The sequence below is a fragment of the Nothobranchius furzeri genome, chromosome 12, assembly GCF_043380555.1.
Source record: "Nothobranchius furzeri strain GRZ-AD chromosome 12, NfurGRZ-RIMD1, whole genome shotgun sequence".
Lineage (NCBI taxonomy): Eukaryota > Metazoa > Chordata > Actinopteri > Cyprinodontiformes > Nothobranchiidae > Nothobranchius > Nothobranchius furzeri.
The window spans coordinates 8,679,521-8,698,703 of record NC_091752.1 but is presented as its reverse complement, the minus strand read 5'-3'; the positions used below and the strand labels follow the sequence as shown (position 1 = coordinate 8,698,703).

Genomic DNA, 19,183 nt, shown 5'->3' with positions numbered 1-19,183 from the left:
CATTAGTTTTGTAACATGCAACTTTAGTTTTGTAGCATGTAACTTTAGTTTTGTAACATGCAACATTAGTTTTGTAACATTCAACTTCAGTTTTGTAGCATGTAACTTTAGTTTTGTAACATGCAACTTTAGTTTTGTCACATGCAACTTTAGTTTTGTAACATGCAACTTTAGTTTTGTAACATGCAACTTTAGTTTTGTAGCATGTATCTTTAGTTTTGTAACATGTATCTTTAGTTTTGTAACATGCAACTTTTGTTTTGTAACATGCAACTTAAGTTTTGTCGCATGTAACTTTAGTTTTGTAACATGCAACATTAGTTTTGAAACATGCAACTGTAGTTTTGTAACATTCAACTTTAATTTTGTAGCATGTATCTTTAGTTTCGTAACATGTATATTTAGTTTTGTAACATGCAACTTTTGTTTTGTAACATGCAACTTTAGTTTTGTCACATGCAACTTCAGTTTTGTAACAGGCAACTTTAGTTTTGTAACATGCAACTTTAGTTTTGTAGCATGTATCTTTAGTTTTGTAACATGTATCTTTAGTTTTGTAACGTGCAACTTTAGTTTTGTAACATGCAACTTTAGTTTTGTAGCATGTAACTTTAGTTTTGTAACATGCAACATTAGTTTTGTAACATGCAACATTAGTTTTATAACATGCCACTTTAGTTTTGTAGCATGTAACTTTAGTTTTGTAACACGCTACTTTAGTTTTGTAACATGCAATTTTCGTTTTGTAGCATGTAACTTTAGATTTGTAACATGCATCTTTAGTTTTGTAACATTCAACTTTAGTTTTGTAGCATGTAACTTTAGATTTGCAACATGCAACTTTAGTTTTGTAACATGCAACTTTAGTTTTGTAACATGCAACATTAGTTTTGTAACATGCAACTGTAGTTTTGTAACATTCAACTTTAGTTTTGTAGCATGTATCTTTAGTTTCGTAACATGTATATTTAGTTTTGTAACATGCAACTTTTGTTTTGTAACATGCAACTTTAGTTTTGTCACATGCAACTTTAGTTTTGTAACAGGCAACTTTAGTTTTGTAACATGCAACTTTAGTTTTGTAGCATGTATCTTTAGTTTTGTAACATGTATCTTTAGTTTTGTAACGTGCAACTTTAGTTTTGTAACATGCAACTTTAGTTTTGTGGCATGTAACTTTAGTTTTGTAACATGCAACATTAGTTTTGTAACATGCAACATTAGTTTTATAGCATGCAAATTTAGTTTTGTAGCATGTAACTTTAGTTTTGTAACACGATACTTTAGTTTTGTAACATGCAACTTTAGTTTTGTAGCATGTAACTTTAGTTTTGTAACATGCAACATTAGTTTTGTAACATTCAACTTCAGTTTTGTAGCATGTAACTTTAGTTTTGTAACATGCAACTTTAGTTTTGTCACATGCAACTTTAGTTTTGTAACATGCAACTTTAGTTTTGTAACATGCAACTTTGGTTTTGTAGCATGTATCTTTAGTTTTGTAACATGTATCTTTAGTTTTGTAACATGCAACTTTTGTTTTGTAACATGCAACTTTAGTTTTGTAGCATGTATCTTTAGTTTTGTAACATTTATCTTTAGTTTTGTAACATGCAACTTTTGTTTTGTAACATGCAACTTAAGTTTTGTAGCATGTAACTTTAGTTTTGTAACATGCAACATTCGTTTTGTAACATGCAACTTTAGTTTTGTCACATGCAACTTTAGTTTTGTAACAGGCAACTTTAGTTTTGTAACATGCAACTTTAGTTTTGTAGCATGTATCTTTAGTTTTGTAACATGTATCTTTAGTTTTGTAACGTGCAACTTTAGTTTTGTAACATGCAACTTTAGTTTTGTGGCATGTAACTTTAGTCTTGTAACATGCAACATTAGTTTTGTAACATGCAACATTAGTTTTATAGCATGCCAATTTAGTTTTGTAGCATGTAACTTTAGTTTTGTAACACGCTACTTTAGTTTTGTATTATGCAACTTTAGTTTTGTAGCATGTAACTTTAGTTTTGTAACATGCAACATTAGTTTTGTAACATTCAACTTCAGTTTTGTAGCATGTAACTTTAGTTTTGTAACATGCAACTTTAGTTTTGTCACATGCAACTTTAGTTTTGTAACATGCAACTTTAGTTTTGTAACATGCAACTTTAGTTTTGTAGCATGTATCTTTAGTTTTGTAACATGTATCTTTAGTTTTGTAACATGCAACTTTTGTTTTGCAACATGCAACTTTTGTTTTGTAACATGTATCTTTAGTTTTGTAACATGCAACTTTTGTTTTGTAACATGCAACTTTAGTTTTGTAGCATGTATCTTTAGTTTTGTAACATTTATCTTTAGTTTTGTAACATGCAACTTTTGTTTTGTAACATGCAACATTAGTTTTGTAACATGCAACATTCGTTTTGTAACATGCAACATTAGTTTTGTAACATGCAACTTTAGTTTTGTAGCATGTAACTTTAGTTTTGTAACATGCAACATTAGTTTTGTAACATTCAACTTCAGTTTTGTAGCATGTAACTTTAGTTTTGTAACATGCAACTTTAGTTTTGTCACATGGAACTTTAGTTTTGTAACATGCAACTTTAGTTTTGTAACATGCAACTTTAGTTTTGTAGCATGTATCTTTAGTTTTGTAACATGTATCTTTAGTTTTGTAACATTTAACTTTTGTTTTGTAACATGCAACTTAAGTTTTGTAGCATGTAACTTTAGTTTTGTAACATGCAACATTAGTTTTGTAACATGCAACTGTAGTTTTGTAACATTCAACTTTAGTTTTGTAGCATGTATCTTTAGTTTCGTAACATGTATATTTAGTTTTGTAACATGCAACTTTTGTTTTGTAACATGCAACTTTAGTTTTGTCACATGCAACTTTAGTTTTGAAACAGGCAAATTTAGTTTTGTAGCATGTAACTTTAGTTTTTTAGCATGTAACTTTAGTTTTGTAACATGCAACATTAGTTTTGTAACATGCAACATTAGTTTTATAACATGCCACTTTAGTTTTGTAGCATGTAACTTTAGTTTTGTAACACGCTACTTTAGTTTTGTAACATGCAACTTTCGTTTTGTAGCATGTAATTTTAGTTTTGTAACGTGCATCTTTAGTTTTGTAACATTCAACTTTAGTTTTGTAGCATGTACCTTTAGTTTTGCAACATGCAACTTTAGTGTTGTAGCATGTAACTTTAGTTTTGTAGCATGCAACTTTAGTTTTGTACATTCTACTTTAGTTTTGTAACATGCAACTTTAGGTTTGTAACATGCAACATTAGTTTTGTAACATGCAACATTAGTTTTGTAACATGCCACTCTAGTCTTGTAGCATGTAACTTTAGTTTTGTAACATGCAACTTTAGTTTTGTAACATGCTACTTTAGTTTATGCAACTTTAGTTTTGTAGCATGTATCTTTAGTTTTGTAACATGTAACTTTAGTTTTGTAACATGTAACTTTAGTTTTGTAACATGCAACTGTAGGTTTGAAACATTCAACTTTAGTTTTGTAGCATGTATCTTTAGTTTTGTAACATGTATCTTTAGTTTTGTAACATGCAACTTTAGTTTTGTAACATGCAACTTTAGTTTTGTCACGTGCAACTTTAGTTTTGTAACATGCAACTTTAGTTTTGTAGCATGTACCTTTAGTTTTATAACATGTATCTTTTGTTTTGTAACGTGCAACTTTTGTTTTGTAACATGCAACTTTAGTTTTGTAGCATGTAACTTTAGTTTTGTAACATGCCACTTTAGTTTTGTAGCATGTAACTTTAGTTTTGTAACATGCTACTTTAGTTTTGTAACATGCAACTTTCGTTTTGTAGCATGTAACTTTAGTTTTGTAACATGCAACTTTAGTTTTGTAACATGCATATTTAGTTTTGTACATTCTACTTTAGTTTTGTAGCATGTAACTTTAGTTTTGTAACATGCATTTTTAGTTTTGTAACATTCAACTTTAGTTTTGTAGCATGCACCTTTAGATTTGTAACAAGCAACTTTAGTTTTGTAACATGCAACTTTAGTTTTGTAACATGCAACTTTAGTTTTGTAACATGCATCTTTAGTTTTGTAACATTCAACTTTAGTTTTGTAGCATGTAACTTTAGTTTTGTACCATGCAACTTTAGTTTTGTAATATGCAACTTTAGTTTTGTACCATGCAACTTTAGTTTTATAGCATGTAACTTTAGTTTTGTAACATGCAACTTTAGTTTTGTAACATGCAACTTTAGTTTTGTAACATGCATCTTTAGTTTTGTAACATGCATCTTTAGTTTTGTAACATGCAACTTTAGTTTTGTAGCATGTAACTTTAGTTTTGTAACATGTAACTTTAGTTTTGTAACATGCAACTTTAGTTTTGTGGCATGTAACTTCGGTACATAACGTGAAACTGTAATTTTGTAACTTGCAGAAAAAATCTATGTACAAGTTTAAAATTACAACTTTCAAAACTCAAATCTCAGTCTACAGTTACAAAACTCAAGTCTAAGAATACAAAACATTTTGTCCCAATTCTAGCTCGCTTCCAACAGAAATCATCTTCGACAGAAATCCAAGACTCTTTATTGGCTGGTCAGATAAAGGCTGTCATTGGTTCTTTGGGAAGCAAGCTAAAATTGGTATGAAATCTTTTGTACTTGTAGACTTGAGTTTTGTAACTAGATTGAGATTTGTGTTTTGAGAGTTGTGGTTTGAAACTTGTTCATTGAGTGTTTCCTGCAAGTTACAAAATGAAAGTTTTTACGTAACAAAGGTTACCTGTTACAAAATGAAAGTTACGTGTTACAAAACAAGAATTACAAAGTTACAAAATGAAAGTTACAGTTCCAAAACATGTTACAGGTTACAAGGCATGGTACATGTAATATTGTCCCAATCCTAGTTCCATACACGGTGGGTTTAAGTGTCTTACTCTACAACTGCAACAGACTGAGCGGGACTCTAACCCGCAACCCTTTGGTTATGAGATGGACACCTAACTCCTGCCATAATGGAAGAAGTTCCATGTGAAACAGGTCATGTCAGACTGAGTGGAGTTCCTCAGGGTTCTGTCCTGGGAAACTTCCTGTTTTCTTTCTGTAGTTTCTAATTGTTCCTATGCTGATGAGGCGCTCTGAGCTATAAAAGTCACAGACAGCCAGTTTATCTGCGGGTTTTATTCAAACATGTGAACACGACTATCAGTTTACATCAAATAAAACAAACTTTAGCTCCTCACATCAGTCAGACTTAAGACACCGTCATCTTCAGCGTTGTCTCTTCTACTTCATCTCAGAGAAGAGTGTTGGAACTGGTTTCTACTAAACAATAACCTCCTAACTGTGTTTTCTCCAGCCCCAAACTGAGCTGGAGAAGAAACAATCATGTTGTTTTTGTTCTCATCTTGTTTGAATAATTCTGATTCAACCATTCTACCTGGAAGGAGCTTCCAGGTATCAGCCCAGAGTGTTGCTGCCAGAACCCTACAGGGTCTGGCTCTGACCTTTTAGACTTCCTTGCCCCTTCACTTGCTGACCAGAGTTCCAGACTTGGAGATCATTTTTTCCAACCTGTTCACGTTGATTTGTGGAATCTAAAACAAAATGTCAAAAAACGTGTTTTTATACCAATTTGTTAGATGAAGGCTTCAGTTGATGTCTGACTGATGAGCCTGATGCAGTTTTAGAGATGAACCTAAATCTGCTGCTTTGATGTTAACACTGTAATTTATATTTGTCATCACACCTCATTTTATCTTCTTTGTAAGGACATTTATTTGTGTTGAAAACGAAGGAAATATCAGAGTTCAACAGGAAACTCTTCCTTTTGTGTCGTGATGAAACGTGTGAGAATCTAGGACGTAACTCTAGATTTATGACCTTTGATTACATTTATTTATTCATTGTTTAATAAACAGGAAAAAGAAAGAAACTTGTCTGCGATGAAAACTCTGGGAGAACTTCAAGAGAAAACTTCTCCTGAACATGACGTCACCTTAAACAGAAGAATCAAAGACAACAGAAGTGAGACGGTATCGTGGGAGTTGTGTTCCTGTGTGTTTCCTGGGGAGGCTGTGGAACTGCCCGCGTGTGTTTGGAGCTAATTTCTACGGGAAAAAGACTTGTGGGACTCGTGTCCAGCTCTCTGCAAGCTGATTGGTCTGGACAGAACAGGAGAGCCTGTAATTTTAGTGATGAGGATGTTGGCTGTGCCTTATTAGCTAAAAAAAAAAAGAAAAACATGAAGGATGGAGCTATCTACTAATCATAGAAGTGTGACAAAACCACAGAAACCTTCTAGGGTGAGGACAGAGACCACATGTCATGTTCTGGCTTGTTGTTCGAGATAGTGACGACATTCCTCTGCTTTAACTGTTGGAAAAAATCAAAGTTTTGCTCTTGAAGATTCAGGTTGGAGGAAGAGGTGAAGTTTACTTTAAGCTGTTTACCTGCAACAGAAAGTAAACAGGAATGTTTTTCTCTAAAGGAAAGCCACATTTATGCATATGTATCCACCCAGCGGTGCTTTGAAGCTGCTCCAGCTGTTCCACATGTTGTCAGTAAACCTCCAAACCTTCTGACGGGAGGCTCCTGAGCCTCATCTGCAGGTTTAAGTTTAGCTAAAAGGAGGAAAAAACGCTCATGACTTCTGTAGATGTTTACTGTTTCCTATTGAAGACTTTGGACTGTGCTGGACAGTTTGTCTCCTTGTCCACACCACCTGCAGAAAGGCTTGTAGGCTAGCTAACATGTGCTAAACCACACTATGAGGTCTTATCTGGATAACATGTGGACTAGAAAATCCAACATGAACAAATTTGATTTGTTTCTCCAGGACCTGCATGGACCCTGCTCTGCTCCATTAGAGTCCGAGGTTCATGAGTGGTCAGAAGCTCCTTTCTAACATCTTCCCAGAGAGAATTAGCGTAGCAACATCTCAATATTAAACACACTCTCTCTACTAGGACTACTCCCTTGTCTGCCTGGTGTTTCAGTCCCTCCTTTCACCTTCTGGAGGATCGTCAACCATAACAGAAACACCTCTTCCAGGAGTTGATGCTCTATCTCCAGCTGTCCACCTCCCACCTCTCAGGGTGAGTCACATCCAGCAGCTTTCTGACTGCCAGGCTAAAGGACTCATGTGTCTCTGAGTCTTCAGTCTCCTGAGTGGAGGTCATGGTGACTGGATGGAGGAGATTCCATCCCCTGGCCTGGGTCAACATGGGTTCAAGTAAAGGTCCTTCTCTTTGGCTTCTCTAAAGTATATCCATGCATTTGGTTCAAGGTTGGTTGGTACCAATAAATCTATGGACCACCTCATGCTCAGACAACACAGTTCAGATCCAGACCGTGAAAGACGTTCCTCATGAGACTCAATGAGACCTGCAGCTTGGAGTGTCTCATCGTGAAGACCTCCTGATGCCTCTCTTTCTGGGAAACTCCAGAGCAGATGTTCTAGCCCCTCTCCAGGGGTTGAGCTCTGGTGTGAAAGTGGTGGAGGTGAGACCAACTTCCGACTAGCCCCAGCTCTTTTCTGGGCAGTGAGGTAATGTTCCTCTCTCCAAAAACGACTTAACAACACCAGGAGTCAGTAGGCCCTGATCCCCATCTCCCATAGGCCCCCGGGCCAGACATGCGGCCATGAATAAGGTCTGGCTTCAGAGCAGAAAACTGCACGAGCCTGTTGGTAAGACTGGAGTGCGTCCAATAAACCAACCATTGTTATCTGTGTTTTCAGCTTAAAGTATTTCTCTGAACGTTTCGGGTCATCCTTCTGATCTTCTGCACAGTCCACCTGCTACTGCTTACTGCTCCTCACCCACCTGGACTCTGGTCCCCGCAGGTGCTGGTGGGTCCATTTGGCCCCAAAAGGACAATCCCCAACGAAATCATTACAAGTAAATAAATTTCTACTGATAATCATCTTGATGATGAGAGATCGGTCTCTGTGTCTCCAGAGAGACGACGTGAATGTGATGGAGATGATGAGTGGAGGCGTGAAGGTCATGAAGTCGCATTTAAACTTCATCACAGCTGTTGTGACAGGATGAGATCATTTTAATGGGAAATAATCCCATGATTAGAGTATTTTTGACAATCTTGAGACCAGATGTTGGTACCGAAATTGCTCGCCACACATGGAGTCCTGACCAAACACCTGAGATGTGTCTGACAGCTGAGGGAGTCCTCTTCCTCTGACTACAGGTCATTAACACACACCAGATTAAACCACACACAAACACATCCTTTCTGCTTCGCTTTGGTTGTTGATGCCTGTGCTTTCTGAAATGTGTTTCACCTGTTTGGTCAGCTGACATGCTGTTTTTAAATACCGCCCACCACCGTGGGTTGAGTGGCCTTCAGCCATCTTTGTAGTCCTTTCTCCACCGTGTGCCTCTGCATGATTGTTTTATTTTGTCTGTGTGCGATAGGGCAGAAAAGTTATTTTAAGAGGAGCGCAAACATTCACTTCCTTAGTGGAACTTCTAAAAAAACAGAAGATCTGAGAGTGCAGCACACAAACGGACGTGTGCACCAGATCTCTGCTCTGACACACGGCTGAGCGTGGGATCAGAACCACTAAACCACTGAGCTGTGACCGCTCCCCTCTGAACATAATGTCAGTTTTCACTGAATATCAGAACTTTGGGTCTGAGTGGAGGTTCTCACCATCCATGCACAGGCTTTCTCTCTCCAAACTCCACCAGATTCAGAAGATGGATGGAAGTTTATAAACCTTTTAGCCAGATAAACGATTATCTCTGCTCTTGAGTCCAGTCCATCCTGAGTCAAAGCCAGCAGAAGCAAACCCAGAAGGAGTGGAACCAAACTGGTAAAAGGAGTCTAGCTGGAGGGGAGAACCCACCGGCCTGAGCAGCATGGAGGTTTTCCTCGCTCTATTTGTTTTAGAATCTGGAGAAGGTCATAGGTCATGGACTGAGATTATTTACTTATTTTGACTTTAACTCGGCGTTTGCATGGTTCAGATGAGACCAGAGTAAACTGGATCATTTCTACCCGCAGAGAAACCATCCTCCACAGGGTAGTCTGGTGGGTCCAGGCAGCTGCAGGTTTGTCATTGTCAACGTTTCCTAAAGCCAGGAAACGTTTCTGTTTAAGTATCAGATGTGTGTGTGTATGTGTGTGTGTATGTGGGGGGGTTCAAGCTGATGGGTGAGCGTAGTTTCACACAGACTCACCGGTGAATCGTTTTCTGTTTATTTTACTTGAGGAATACACACACACACACACACACACACACACACACACACACACACACACACACACACACACACACACACACACACACACACACACACACACACACATTTATATGTTTGTGTGGACCTCCATTGACTTCCATTCATTTTAATGACTTCCTAACCCTAACCATAACCGTAACCAATGGGGTTCTCTTCCGACGCCTAACCTAAACTAATCCACACCATGCGTACAGTGTAAAACATGTCCACACAGTACAGGTTAAAGTTAAAATTTGTCCTTTTAAACCTATAAAGAACCCAATGAACAATGTTTGATAAATGATACCCCAGGTGTGTTTAGAGGAGAGAAACCTCTAGAACAGGTAGGGAACCCTGGTCCAGGAGAGTTGCTATACAGAAGTTGGAGGTTTCCACTTAAACACAGCTGATTTTAATCTGCAGGGGTCTCATTTATCAAACATTGCGTAGAATCCTCACTAAAATCGTACTTAAGCTCAGCAAAACACATATACTTACGCCAAGCAGGTTTGTGATCTATCAAACATGGAGTACGCACAGCTGCACACAATCTCCGCTTCATGAATCGGAGACCAATGAGAATGTTTCTCAGCTGCTTTTTAGTCACATCCCGCCCTCACCACGCCCACTTACTGCCATAAATAATCAATGCAGAGTGCCTTGTGGACCTCATGCATATTCATAAGCCGGCTGTTGCAGCGCTCCGCCAATGACGATGGTGACCGTAGATCAAGGCAGCTCAAGGAAGCGCAATTTCACAAGCAGAAGTTGAGGTACTTGTGGGTGAGGTGGAGAAATGAAAGGAAGTGCTTTTGCAAAACAAATAAGAGAAAATCCACGGAGTGGCACACGGAGTGTGAATTCTTCAGAGAGATCTGTGGCAGATATAAAAAATGGTCCAATAGGGATTCGATCCCCAGACTCCTGAGTGGAAGTCACACACACTAACCAGCCACCCAAACAGAGATCTCCCTTGTCCAAGTAGCCCGGGTGCACGATCAATCGGGTCACAGTGACAGGACACACACACACTGTCACAGACGCATGACATTCTGTCTCAATCTGTCCCCCCTGCTGATATTCTGCATTCTGTATTCTGCGCTTCAGGCTGTGTGTGTGTGTGTGTGTGTGTGTGTGTGTGTGTGTGTGTGCACGTGGGGGGTCTTGTTCTGTGTGAAAACGAAGCAGTACAAGTGATAATGCTGCAGGATTTCATAATTGTATCTTCTCAGCAGCAGCACTGCAGGTGCTCTCCATGTCCAACATGTGTGTAAGCCAGATCCTTAGTCAACTTAAAGTTGCGCACATTTTTCCACTAAGTTTTCTTTCATAAATCCCAAAGTTTGCGTGGAAAGTTGCTTACGCAGTTTTCCAACCCCGTTTTGTGCGTAAGCAAGCTTGATAAATGAGGCCCCAGGTGATTAACAGGCTTCTGCAGAGCCTGATGAGCTGCTGCACATGTGAATAAACTGTGTTGAAGCAGGGAAGCCTCTAAAACCTCTGCTGGACCAGGATTCCCTACCCCTGCAGAACTTGGATGGTGGTGCTGAAGGACAGGGATACAGAGTTTTGAGGCAGGAGTTGAGTTCTAGCGGTTTGGACCTGGAGCAGAGCATCCTGGCTTACCCCTAAAATATCTGCAGTGAAGTGCTTGGATCAAAGGCAGGGCACTGCCATTCGACTCGGGATCCAGCCTTGAGAGGAGGAGCGTGCATGCCGCGCGCACAGGCCCGGGGTGTCCAGGGGAGAGGAGAGGGAGGCTGTCTCAGGTTTCACAGACCTGCAGGAGGACTCACGGAGAGGAGGACTAGTGGCACAAACGGAGCGCAGCACCGAGGAATCAACAGCCCGTCCTTCTGGTCCGGAACATCCTGACTGATGGAGCTGCACAGGGACTCCTAACCTGAGGTTCTGTAGCTTTCCGCGTGACGCACGGAGGTCTGGAGACAGATCCAAGAACAGTTTCTCCTCCAAAGAGGCTGCAGCGCTTCTGAGTGGATTAGAGTCCAGTTGGATGTTCAGAATGGGAGAAGAACAGACGTGGAGAGCCGCTGATGGGGACAGGACAAGGACTCGTGTGGATTTGCACCGACAACCTTCTAAACCGCGGACGAACTGGAGGAGCGTGTCCGGTTTGACGGTTTGTTTCGCGGTGTCGCTTCTGTGCCTTGGAGTTTGTGTTTTTGTGATTGTTCGGAGCTCGGAGATGAAGTCCCGGATAGTGAGTCTGGAGCAGCAGCGGGACGCCTGGATGTTGTCCCGGGAGCAGGTGGAACCGCTGGTCCTGGGTCAGCTGGAGCGGATCCTGGAGGAGGTAAGGAGCAGCGGGACTTCATTAATATGGGGATTAAATCTAGATTATCCATTAAACTGGGATTACTGCAGTCTTTAGAAGATTTGAACTGAAGTTTATTTCACTTCAAAATCTCATTTAAAAGATAAAAATCTTAAAATCTGTCTAAAGGATTAAAAACAAAATTAATTTTCTCACCTGCAAAAACTTTTGTAGTTTTTGATTTGAATTGATTGATGTCACTGAATTTAAAACGTGTTTGAATCTTTATGATGTAATAAAATATTAAAAGTAAAAGTGGGAATTAAACAGATTAATCTGCACCATTACAAATGATGGGCTGCAGCACTTTTCTGGCTTTATTTTCAGTTATTTACTTTTATTGCCGTTTGCTCACAACGAGTTCTTGGATTACATGAAGACCCAATTCCGTATTAGATGTTTTATTCCCACTGGGAGCTTCCGGTCAGGGAAAGTTTTCCAAATTAAATTTCTGTGCATCTGAAGTGAACCATCCCTGAGCAGGTTAACCATGTGGTTCGCTCATCATCTGCTCCTGAGTGGATGTGTGAGAAGCTCTAACAGCTGCTGCTTCCACACATCCTACAGGTGACCACAGCTACACCAACAGGAAGTGACATCCCACTGAGCTTTCTGATACTCCCTCCCTCCTCCTGACGTCACACCGACGCTCTGCAGAGAAGATTCAGACTAACGGGCCACTCAGAATATCAGCTTCATTCTTGTAGAGTTGGTCAGATTCCGGTATTACCTTCAGCGGTTTGGCTCAGATGTTTGTCACAGAGCCGTAAAGCTTCAACAAACCTCAGAATCAGCCTTTTAGTCTCTCAAATGTCCCGAACCTTTCTCGAGGGTTCTCCGTTCCCTCTCATGATTTCAGAGCAGCACTCTGGTGCAGTTCTGAACTTATTCAAATGATTTCCTAAGCAAATCTGGACTCGGTACATCCAGAGACATTGTCTGGAACACTTCTCAACCCGGAACCCACTCTGGGAACGATCAACGTTTAAATTGTTAATAAAACAAAATTAACTCTAAATCAATTTGTGCAGATTAAGTTAAACCAGCATAAATTCAGCGGAAATCCAAATGAAAATGTCTACCATCTATTTTAATTTCCATCTATGGCTCTGGACAGGTTAAGTCAGAAACAAAAATGGAGCTCCTCACTTTTGAGAAGTGAAACATTTTAAAACAGTGCAGGAGGACATTCTATCAGGCTAATCCTCAGGTCAGATTCTGTCGGAACGATAACGCTCAGGAATCACCGGTGATTCTACCAGCCTCAGGTAGTTTCACCCTTTAAAGCCTTAGGTGTCACATAATTCAAATCTGTTTCAAAATAAACTTTTTATTGCCAAGCGTAGGTGTAACAGCCATACCGTGTGTATTTATAAAATGGTAATAAAGAAGTAAAACTGGCCCTAACCACCAGGGGGGAAGCAGTCACGTATGGGGCTGGATGTGCAGATTTCTGATGAAGGTACTAATCCTGATGCTCCATCTGGACGCTTCAAGGTCACAAGTAGTGTGATGTGAGTTTGAGAAGATGATCTAGGACATGGCTATTAAATTCTGGTCCTGGAGGGCCGGTACCCAGCACGATTTGGTTTTAACTCTGCTTCAACAAGCCTGATTTCTGTCAGCAGGTGATTAGCAGGCTTCTGCAGAGCCTGATGAGCTGCTGCAGGTGATTCAACCACTGAATCTACCAGAGAAACCATTAAAACGTGCTGGTACCGGCCCTCGAGGCCCAGAACTGAATGTCTAGGACATGGGTGTCCAAGCCTTTCAAGGCTAGAACCAAAATTAAGTTGATCTTTGAGGGACAGCCGCAGAGATGGGATTTCTTTTTACATTAGTGTAAAAATGACCCCCCCTCCATGTGTTGCGTCCCAAATGGGGATAATAGTGACAATCTGAGCATAACATGTTATGAAGTATCAAGATACATTAGCAACATGCTGTAGAGGCAAAGTTCATCGTTCTAGAAATGCAACTGGGGCACACAACCACCCTGACTGCTGCCCACAGCCCCTTTTGGAAAAAACTAAACAGAAGACCAACACAAACTGCTGATCCTGGTGGTCAGCACGGTGGTGGAGATTTGATGGTTTGGGCTGGTGCTGCAGCCCCGTGACCTGGACATCTAGCAGTTATGGTGTCCGCCATGCCCTCCTATGTTTATCAAAGAGCTCCAGCGTCAGATGTGAGACTGTCCATCTGGAGTTTGGACCAAACTGAGTTATAAAACAGAACGGCTGACACGCTCCAGGTTCTGATTCAGATACTGTGGTGGGAAGTCCCAAACCTCCATTAGCTGAAGCAATGTCAGGAAGATCTGTGGAGAACATGAGAACTTTGTTAGAGCTTAAAGTCTTTTGGGCTGTTTAACAGAAATGTGCTGACAAGTAATGATGGTGAGCTGATGTCATCAGAACAATCTGTCTCCGGTGGTGTGGGTGATCGGGTTGAGGCTGAGGGGGGCCCGGTCGAGAAGACGGGCCTGGGGCGATGCAGCCTGCCTCTGTTTAGCTCTGGGAGGATAAATAGTAATTATTAATGGGACACAAGCACAGATGTGGCATTTCTACAAAGTGAGAGAGAGGGAGACGTCTGTGGTCCTTTCACCCAACACTGTCCAGAGTCCACCAGCCTGTCTCCCTCAATGACGACCGTTTCCTCTCTTATGGAGAAGCTGGGCCGCTCCAGCAGCAGGGTTGTTATTATTATTCCAGCCAAATGTGGCGAGCAGCAGAACGTTTGTGGAGTTATGCTTCGAGTCATGTTTGTTTCCTGTCACGCCGCCTAGCTATCGGACTGCTAAAAGGTTTTTAATTTTCTCAGTTTTCTCACTAACGATGCAAACTCAGCAGCTGGACCCACGGCTCCCAGTGACATGATCCATCTCATCCCATCAGACCAGTTCAACAAAGTGTTTCAGAGATGATCCTGGGTGGGGGAAAAGTCCTCTAGACGGTAAAAAGCTGGTCGGTTTCTGAGAGGAGTGACCTGAAGGTGCCACAGCAGTTAGACATGGCTTTTGTTATGTAGTTAAATGCTGTCGTCCCTCCATGAATATGACCTCCGTCGTTTTAACAGCACCCCGAAAAACAGGCTGACCCCTGACCTCCCCCTCCTTCACCCCTAACACGGCCCCAGTAACATTCACAATCAACCATTAAGTGGTCTCTGCTGGCCGGTGCCAAGTGTGGCGCACAGAGTGGCTGAAAGGGGGCGGGGCTACGAGGTGCAGAAATCTGAAAATATGGTCCTTCAGCCCAGTTTCCTCACGCACCGTGCAGGTCTGTCAGCCAAGCTACCGCGAGGTGTGTGTTTGTGTGTGTGTGTGTGTGTTGGGGGGGGGGGGGGCATACATGTCCCAGGTGTTAATCAGACATCCCAGTATAAACAGTACACTCAAGTACAAGAGCCTGAGTCACCTCTGCTCTTCATCAGAGAACAGTTAGAGATGACACACACACACACACACACACACACACACACACACACACACACACACACACACACACACACACACACACACACACGTGCGCACGGTTGAGCATGACGTCAAACAGGCATGAAAATGTTTAATAGAACAACAAATGTGACGTTTGAGGAGCCGCTGATTTCTGGATCTTCATAAATCTGATCAGCTGAATCCATATCAGTTCTGCCTGATCTGTATGGCAACACATTAGGGTCAAACCAAAGAAAAATAAATGATCCAATTCAAGACTGAAGACAAATTTCAAAGTAAAATAAAATGGACATTATTATTACCATCATTGGGGGTTCTGGTGGGTTTCTGCTGTTTTGGGCTTTACTCCAACTCCAGTCTTGCTTCAGCCCTTCATAATAAAAGTCTCTAACGTGTATTTGAAAACTTCTGATTTATTTATAAAATATTATTTTTGGAATCCTGCTGCCAGAGTTCTGAGGTTATTTCCCGGTGGGGATTAGCTCCTGGTGTTGGCAATGTAGTAAAGTCATGTTTATGGGGTTAGGGTTAAAACCGCTCTGAAGGGTTAATGTCATCGTAGTGCATTATGGGTATTGTATGTCTTATGATGTTAAGCTCAAAATTCGGATGTTCTTCTGGTGAGGTTTTATCTGCTGGAGCTTTTTCTCAGAATTTTACTTCGCTGGTTTACAAAATAAAAGCCTCCCCCCATTCCTCTGAGTGACCCTGTGGCGAACCCAGTCGGCGTGTTTGATTTTTTGCATGATTTTTAATAAATCTCTGGTTTTCTGACCGAAACTTGTAGAAACAGAGTTGAGTCTCACGTTTCCTTCTTCCAGATTTTAAACGATTCCAGGAGTCTGATGGAAAAGAGGATTTTATTCTCCTGCTGTTCTGGTTTCTCTGTATAAAATTCTAGCTGCTCTTCACGTTTGAGGTTAGGAATGGAAAAAGCTTCCATAGGTGGCAGATCCATTGTACTAAAAGAGGATGCAGATGAGAATATGACTTAAAGGCGTGTGACAGTGAATGAAGTATGTACTTCTGCAGCTGGCAGACGCTGCTGCTGCTGCTGCGACCTTTGATGTGGCTTTAGCTGCAGCTCGTTGTCTCGGCTCTTCTCTACTGTGTCCAAGATCTAGTTTGGAAAATCTGCCATTTCCTTTTGTTGCTTGAATCAGGACAATGGAGTGTGGTGAGGATCGAATCAGCAGCTCTGGATAATTCAGGCTGAAGACTTTTCCAGTTGCGAGCTGGGCCTGCCAGCATCAACCACGTCATTTCCTCCAAGTATTTGTGAATCCTAAGTGGGCAGAAGGGGAAGAGGCGATCTTGGTTTCTTTTGGAAGGACGTCTCACTGATTCCCCAGGAAGCCTGGAGGTCACATGATTCATTCTGAGTTGGTTTGGCAGCCTTCATCCTCCGTCCGCTCTGGAGGATCTCCGGGTCAGGGTTCCTTTGGGACCTTTTCATGATGATTCAGTTCATATCTGATCCGCGCTTTTAGACAATCTACCTTCCATTTTTTCTTTCTACAGCTTTTTAAACAACTTTTAAAATTTTGAGTACATCTTTCCTCTTGACCTCACCACCACTGTGGTGGCCTGATTTATTGCTTCGCCCAGTAAACCCAGTTGTTGGTTTCTAACATCTGGCTAACCTGCACGACTTTAAATCCACCGGGTTAAACCTGTTCTGATCCACTGGACATGGAGAAACCAGACGCGTGCTGCACATTTTCTCTTAAGGATCCCAGATTAATGCAAGGCCGTTGCATTGCAGGGTGGATTAGCAGCCACTCTGAGGGGACTGAATTACCCAGAATCCCACAGCGGTGCTCAGAATGACAGAGCCCTAAAACATCCTGGTGGGCACCTGTTGGAAGCCTTCAACAGAAACCACCACCACAACATACCCGGGTGTTTTTAGAATCATTTGAGCTTTTATTGTTTGAGGTCACCTGTCACACTTTGATGTCAAAACCATGAAAACTTCGCTCCGACATCAGCTGCAGTTACAACATTGATTTCATTTCTCTTTGCAGAAACTTGCAGCTCGACTGCCGAAGTCCCGGGAGGCAAGAGACGTTCTTCATGGCTGCCTGTGTCCCCCTGGTAGGGTCTCCAGCTGTCCTCCTTTCCCATGTCTCACTTTCACACTCTGAGTGTGAGTTTTCATGCTCAGAGAAGATCTAGATGTTTGTTAGGTGTGTGTGTGTGTGTGTGTGTGTGTGTGTGTGTGTGCGCGCACGAGTGTGCGCACAGCAGACTCTATGTAACACTAGGTTTAGAGCAGCAAAACCTCTACGCTGGCTTTAAGCGAGGAGACAGGATGTGAGCTAGCCTTAGCCCCGTGTTCAGCTAGCATCCACACACACACACACACACACACACACACACACACACACACACACACACACACACACACACACACACTCACACGCACACGTGTGCAGGACTGGGTGTAAAAAAGTCTGAACCCTTGTAAATAAATGGTCCCGTTTTAGAGAAAAGTGTTTTCACAAACAGAAGCTTCATCACCATCGGTGAGTCGAACAGAACAGAGTTTAGTTCAGAAACTCTCTCAGCGAGCTGGCGTCATGCATGCACGGGGATTTGAACCTGCAACCCTCTTGCTGCGTGGCTGCAGTGCTAAGATGTCATTTATGTTTCTCGGCCATCTCTCCCTGCTCCATTCTGGCTGATCCCACTGATGCAGGGCCCCGGCGGCAGCTCCAAGTCCACCCGTCATTTTAGTTTAATGACTGCATTTGTTTGAGTTTAGCTCGGTGGATTTATAACACTAAAAATAGTCTTTAGCTGAAATGCTGACACTGTCTGAGTATTCCCTTTGGTGTCTGAAGACACCTGTTTCCTGGCTGCATCCCCCCCCCCCCCCCCCCCCCCCCACACACACACACACAGATGGTGGTAATTAAGTCAGCGGTTAGACAAAAGGGTGTGTCTGCGTGTGTTCCTGCTCCAGCTACAGAGGAGAAGAGGAGTCCAGGTGTAAAAGTTCTGCTTTTAACCACATTTCTACCCGAGCTAAATGAGCAGGTTGGTTGTTCTGTTCACGGATTCGTTTTTCTATTTAAATCATGAATGAGACAACATGAAGAGGAGCTTTTGGGTGGGATCTTCACTACGGTCGTCTGAACAGTTAGCCACCATGTCTGATTTTACCAGCAGGTTGTGTAAAATCATCACGGTCAAAAACAACCAAGAGGAGGTCATCCTTCAGTCCGTTCAGGGAACCACAGAGATAAATTACATCCATCAGAGCTGTGGTAAAAGCGTCTGATCTGCTGGTAGCTGGCTGTAGTTTACCAGCTGATGCCAGGTTCCCGTAGAGGCCCCGATGTGACCCCTGTGGGGGGTGTTCTGCTGGTTCTTGTCAGTAGGATGCTAGTGTTCCCACATGGTGCTAAGTGTCTGTGGGCTGAGCTCCCAGTTTCTCCAGCTGTTGAAGGTGTGGAGACCTTTCATCTCCAGGAACCAGATGGTGCTTCACAGCTCATTGAGACTTTTCTGAGTCCAGTAGCTGATAGAACCAGCCCAGAACCGGTTTGTTTAAATGGAACCAATTCTTTGTGAGGGATGAGAGAAGCTGGGACCTCCTGCATCCCTGTTGGGATACAGCTGTGTGTGTGTGTGTGTGTGTGTGTGTGTGTGTGTCCTCATCCTGTTCAGATGGGTTTTAACACGACCGGTTAAACCGTAAACTTCCTGCTTACTCTGATTTGTGGCTCCTAATGAAAAGCTCGTCAAGTTGTGAGTGGCCCTTGTGCTGCAATGCATTGTGGGATATGTCTAAACACAGATGGCTGCAGAGCGCCCTCCCTGTACCCACCTGGTCCCTGTCACTCAGCTCTGGCCGGCCCAGTCCACATGGCTGACATGCCTGCGATGCTTTACGGGCCGGAGTTGCTGCATGTTCACGACTCCTGACGCCTGCAGAAAACACGGCAGAGAGGGAGCGCTGCGTCATCACTAGCGTCTAAATAAACCTTCTAAAATCCCATCGCCATTTCTTTTGTGTTCTTAATGGTCGTGTTGATGTGTAAAGCACAAAGGTTTCGATTTCTTAATTCCAATCACCTCCTAAGGTTTATTGCAGAGATGGATGACTGTGATTCTGGAGGAACGGG

At 41.9% G+C, this 19,183-nt stretch overlaps 1 protein-coding gene across 1 annotated transcript in view; it reads left to right on the top strand.

Moving 5' to 3' along the window:
* Positions 1–11,379: 11,379 nt before the first annotated feature.
* col13a1 (collagen, type XIII, alpha 1) overlaps positions 11,380–19,183 on the top strand; it is a 116,590-nt gene continuing 108,786 nt past the window's right edge. The window contains exons 1-2 of the mRNA XM_054749954.2: positions 11,380–11,566; positions 17,078–17,159. Of these exons, the coding sequence (XP_054605929.2) occupies positions 17,127–17,159 (33 nt within the window). The 5' untranslated portion in view covers positions 11,380–11,566; positions 17,078–17,126. The remainder of the gene's footprint in view (positions 11,567–17,077; positions 17,160–19,183) is intronic.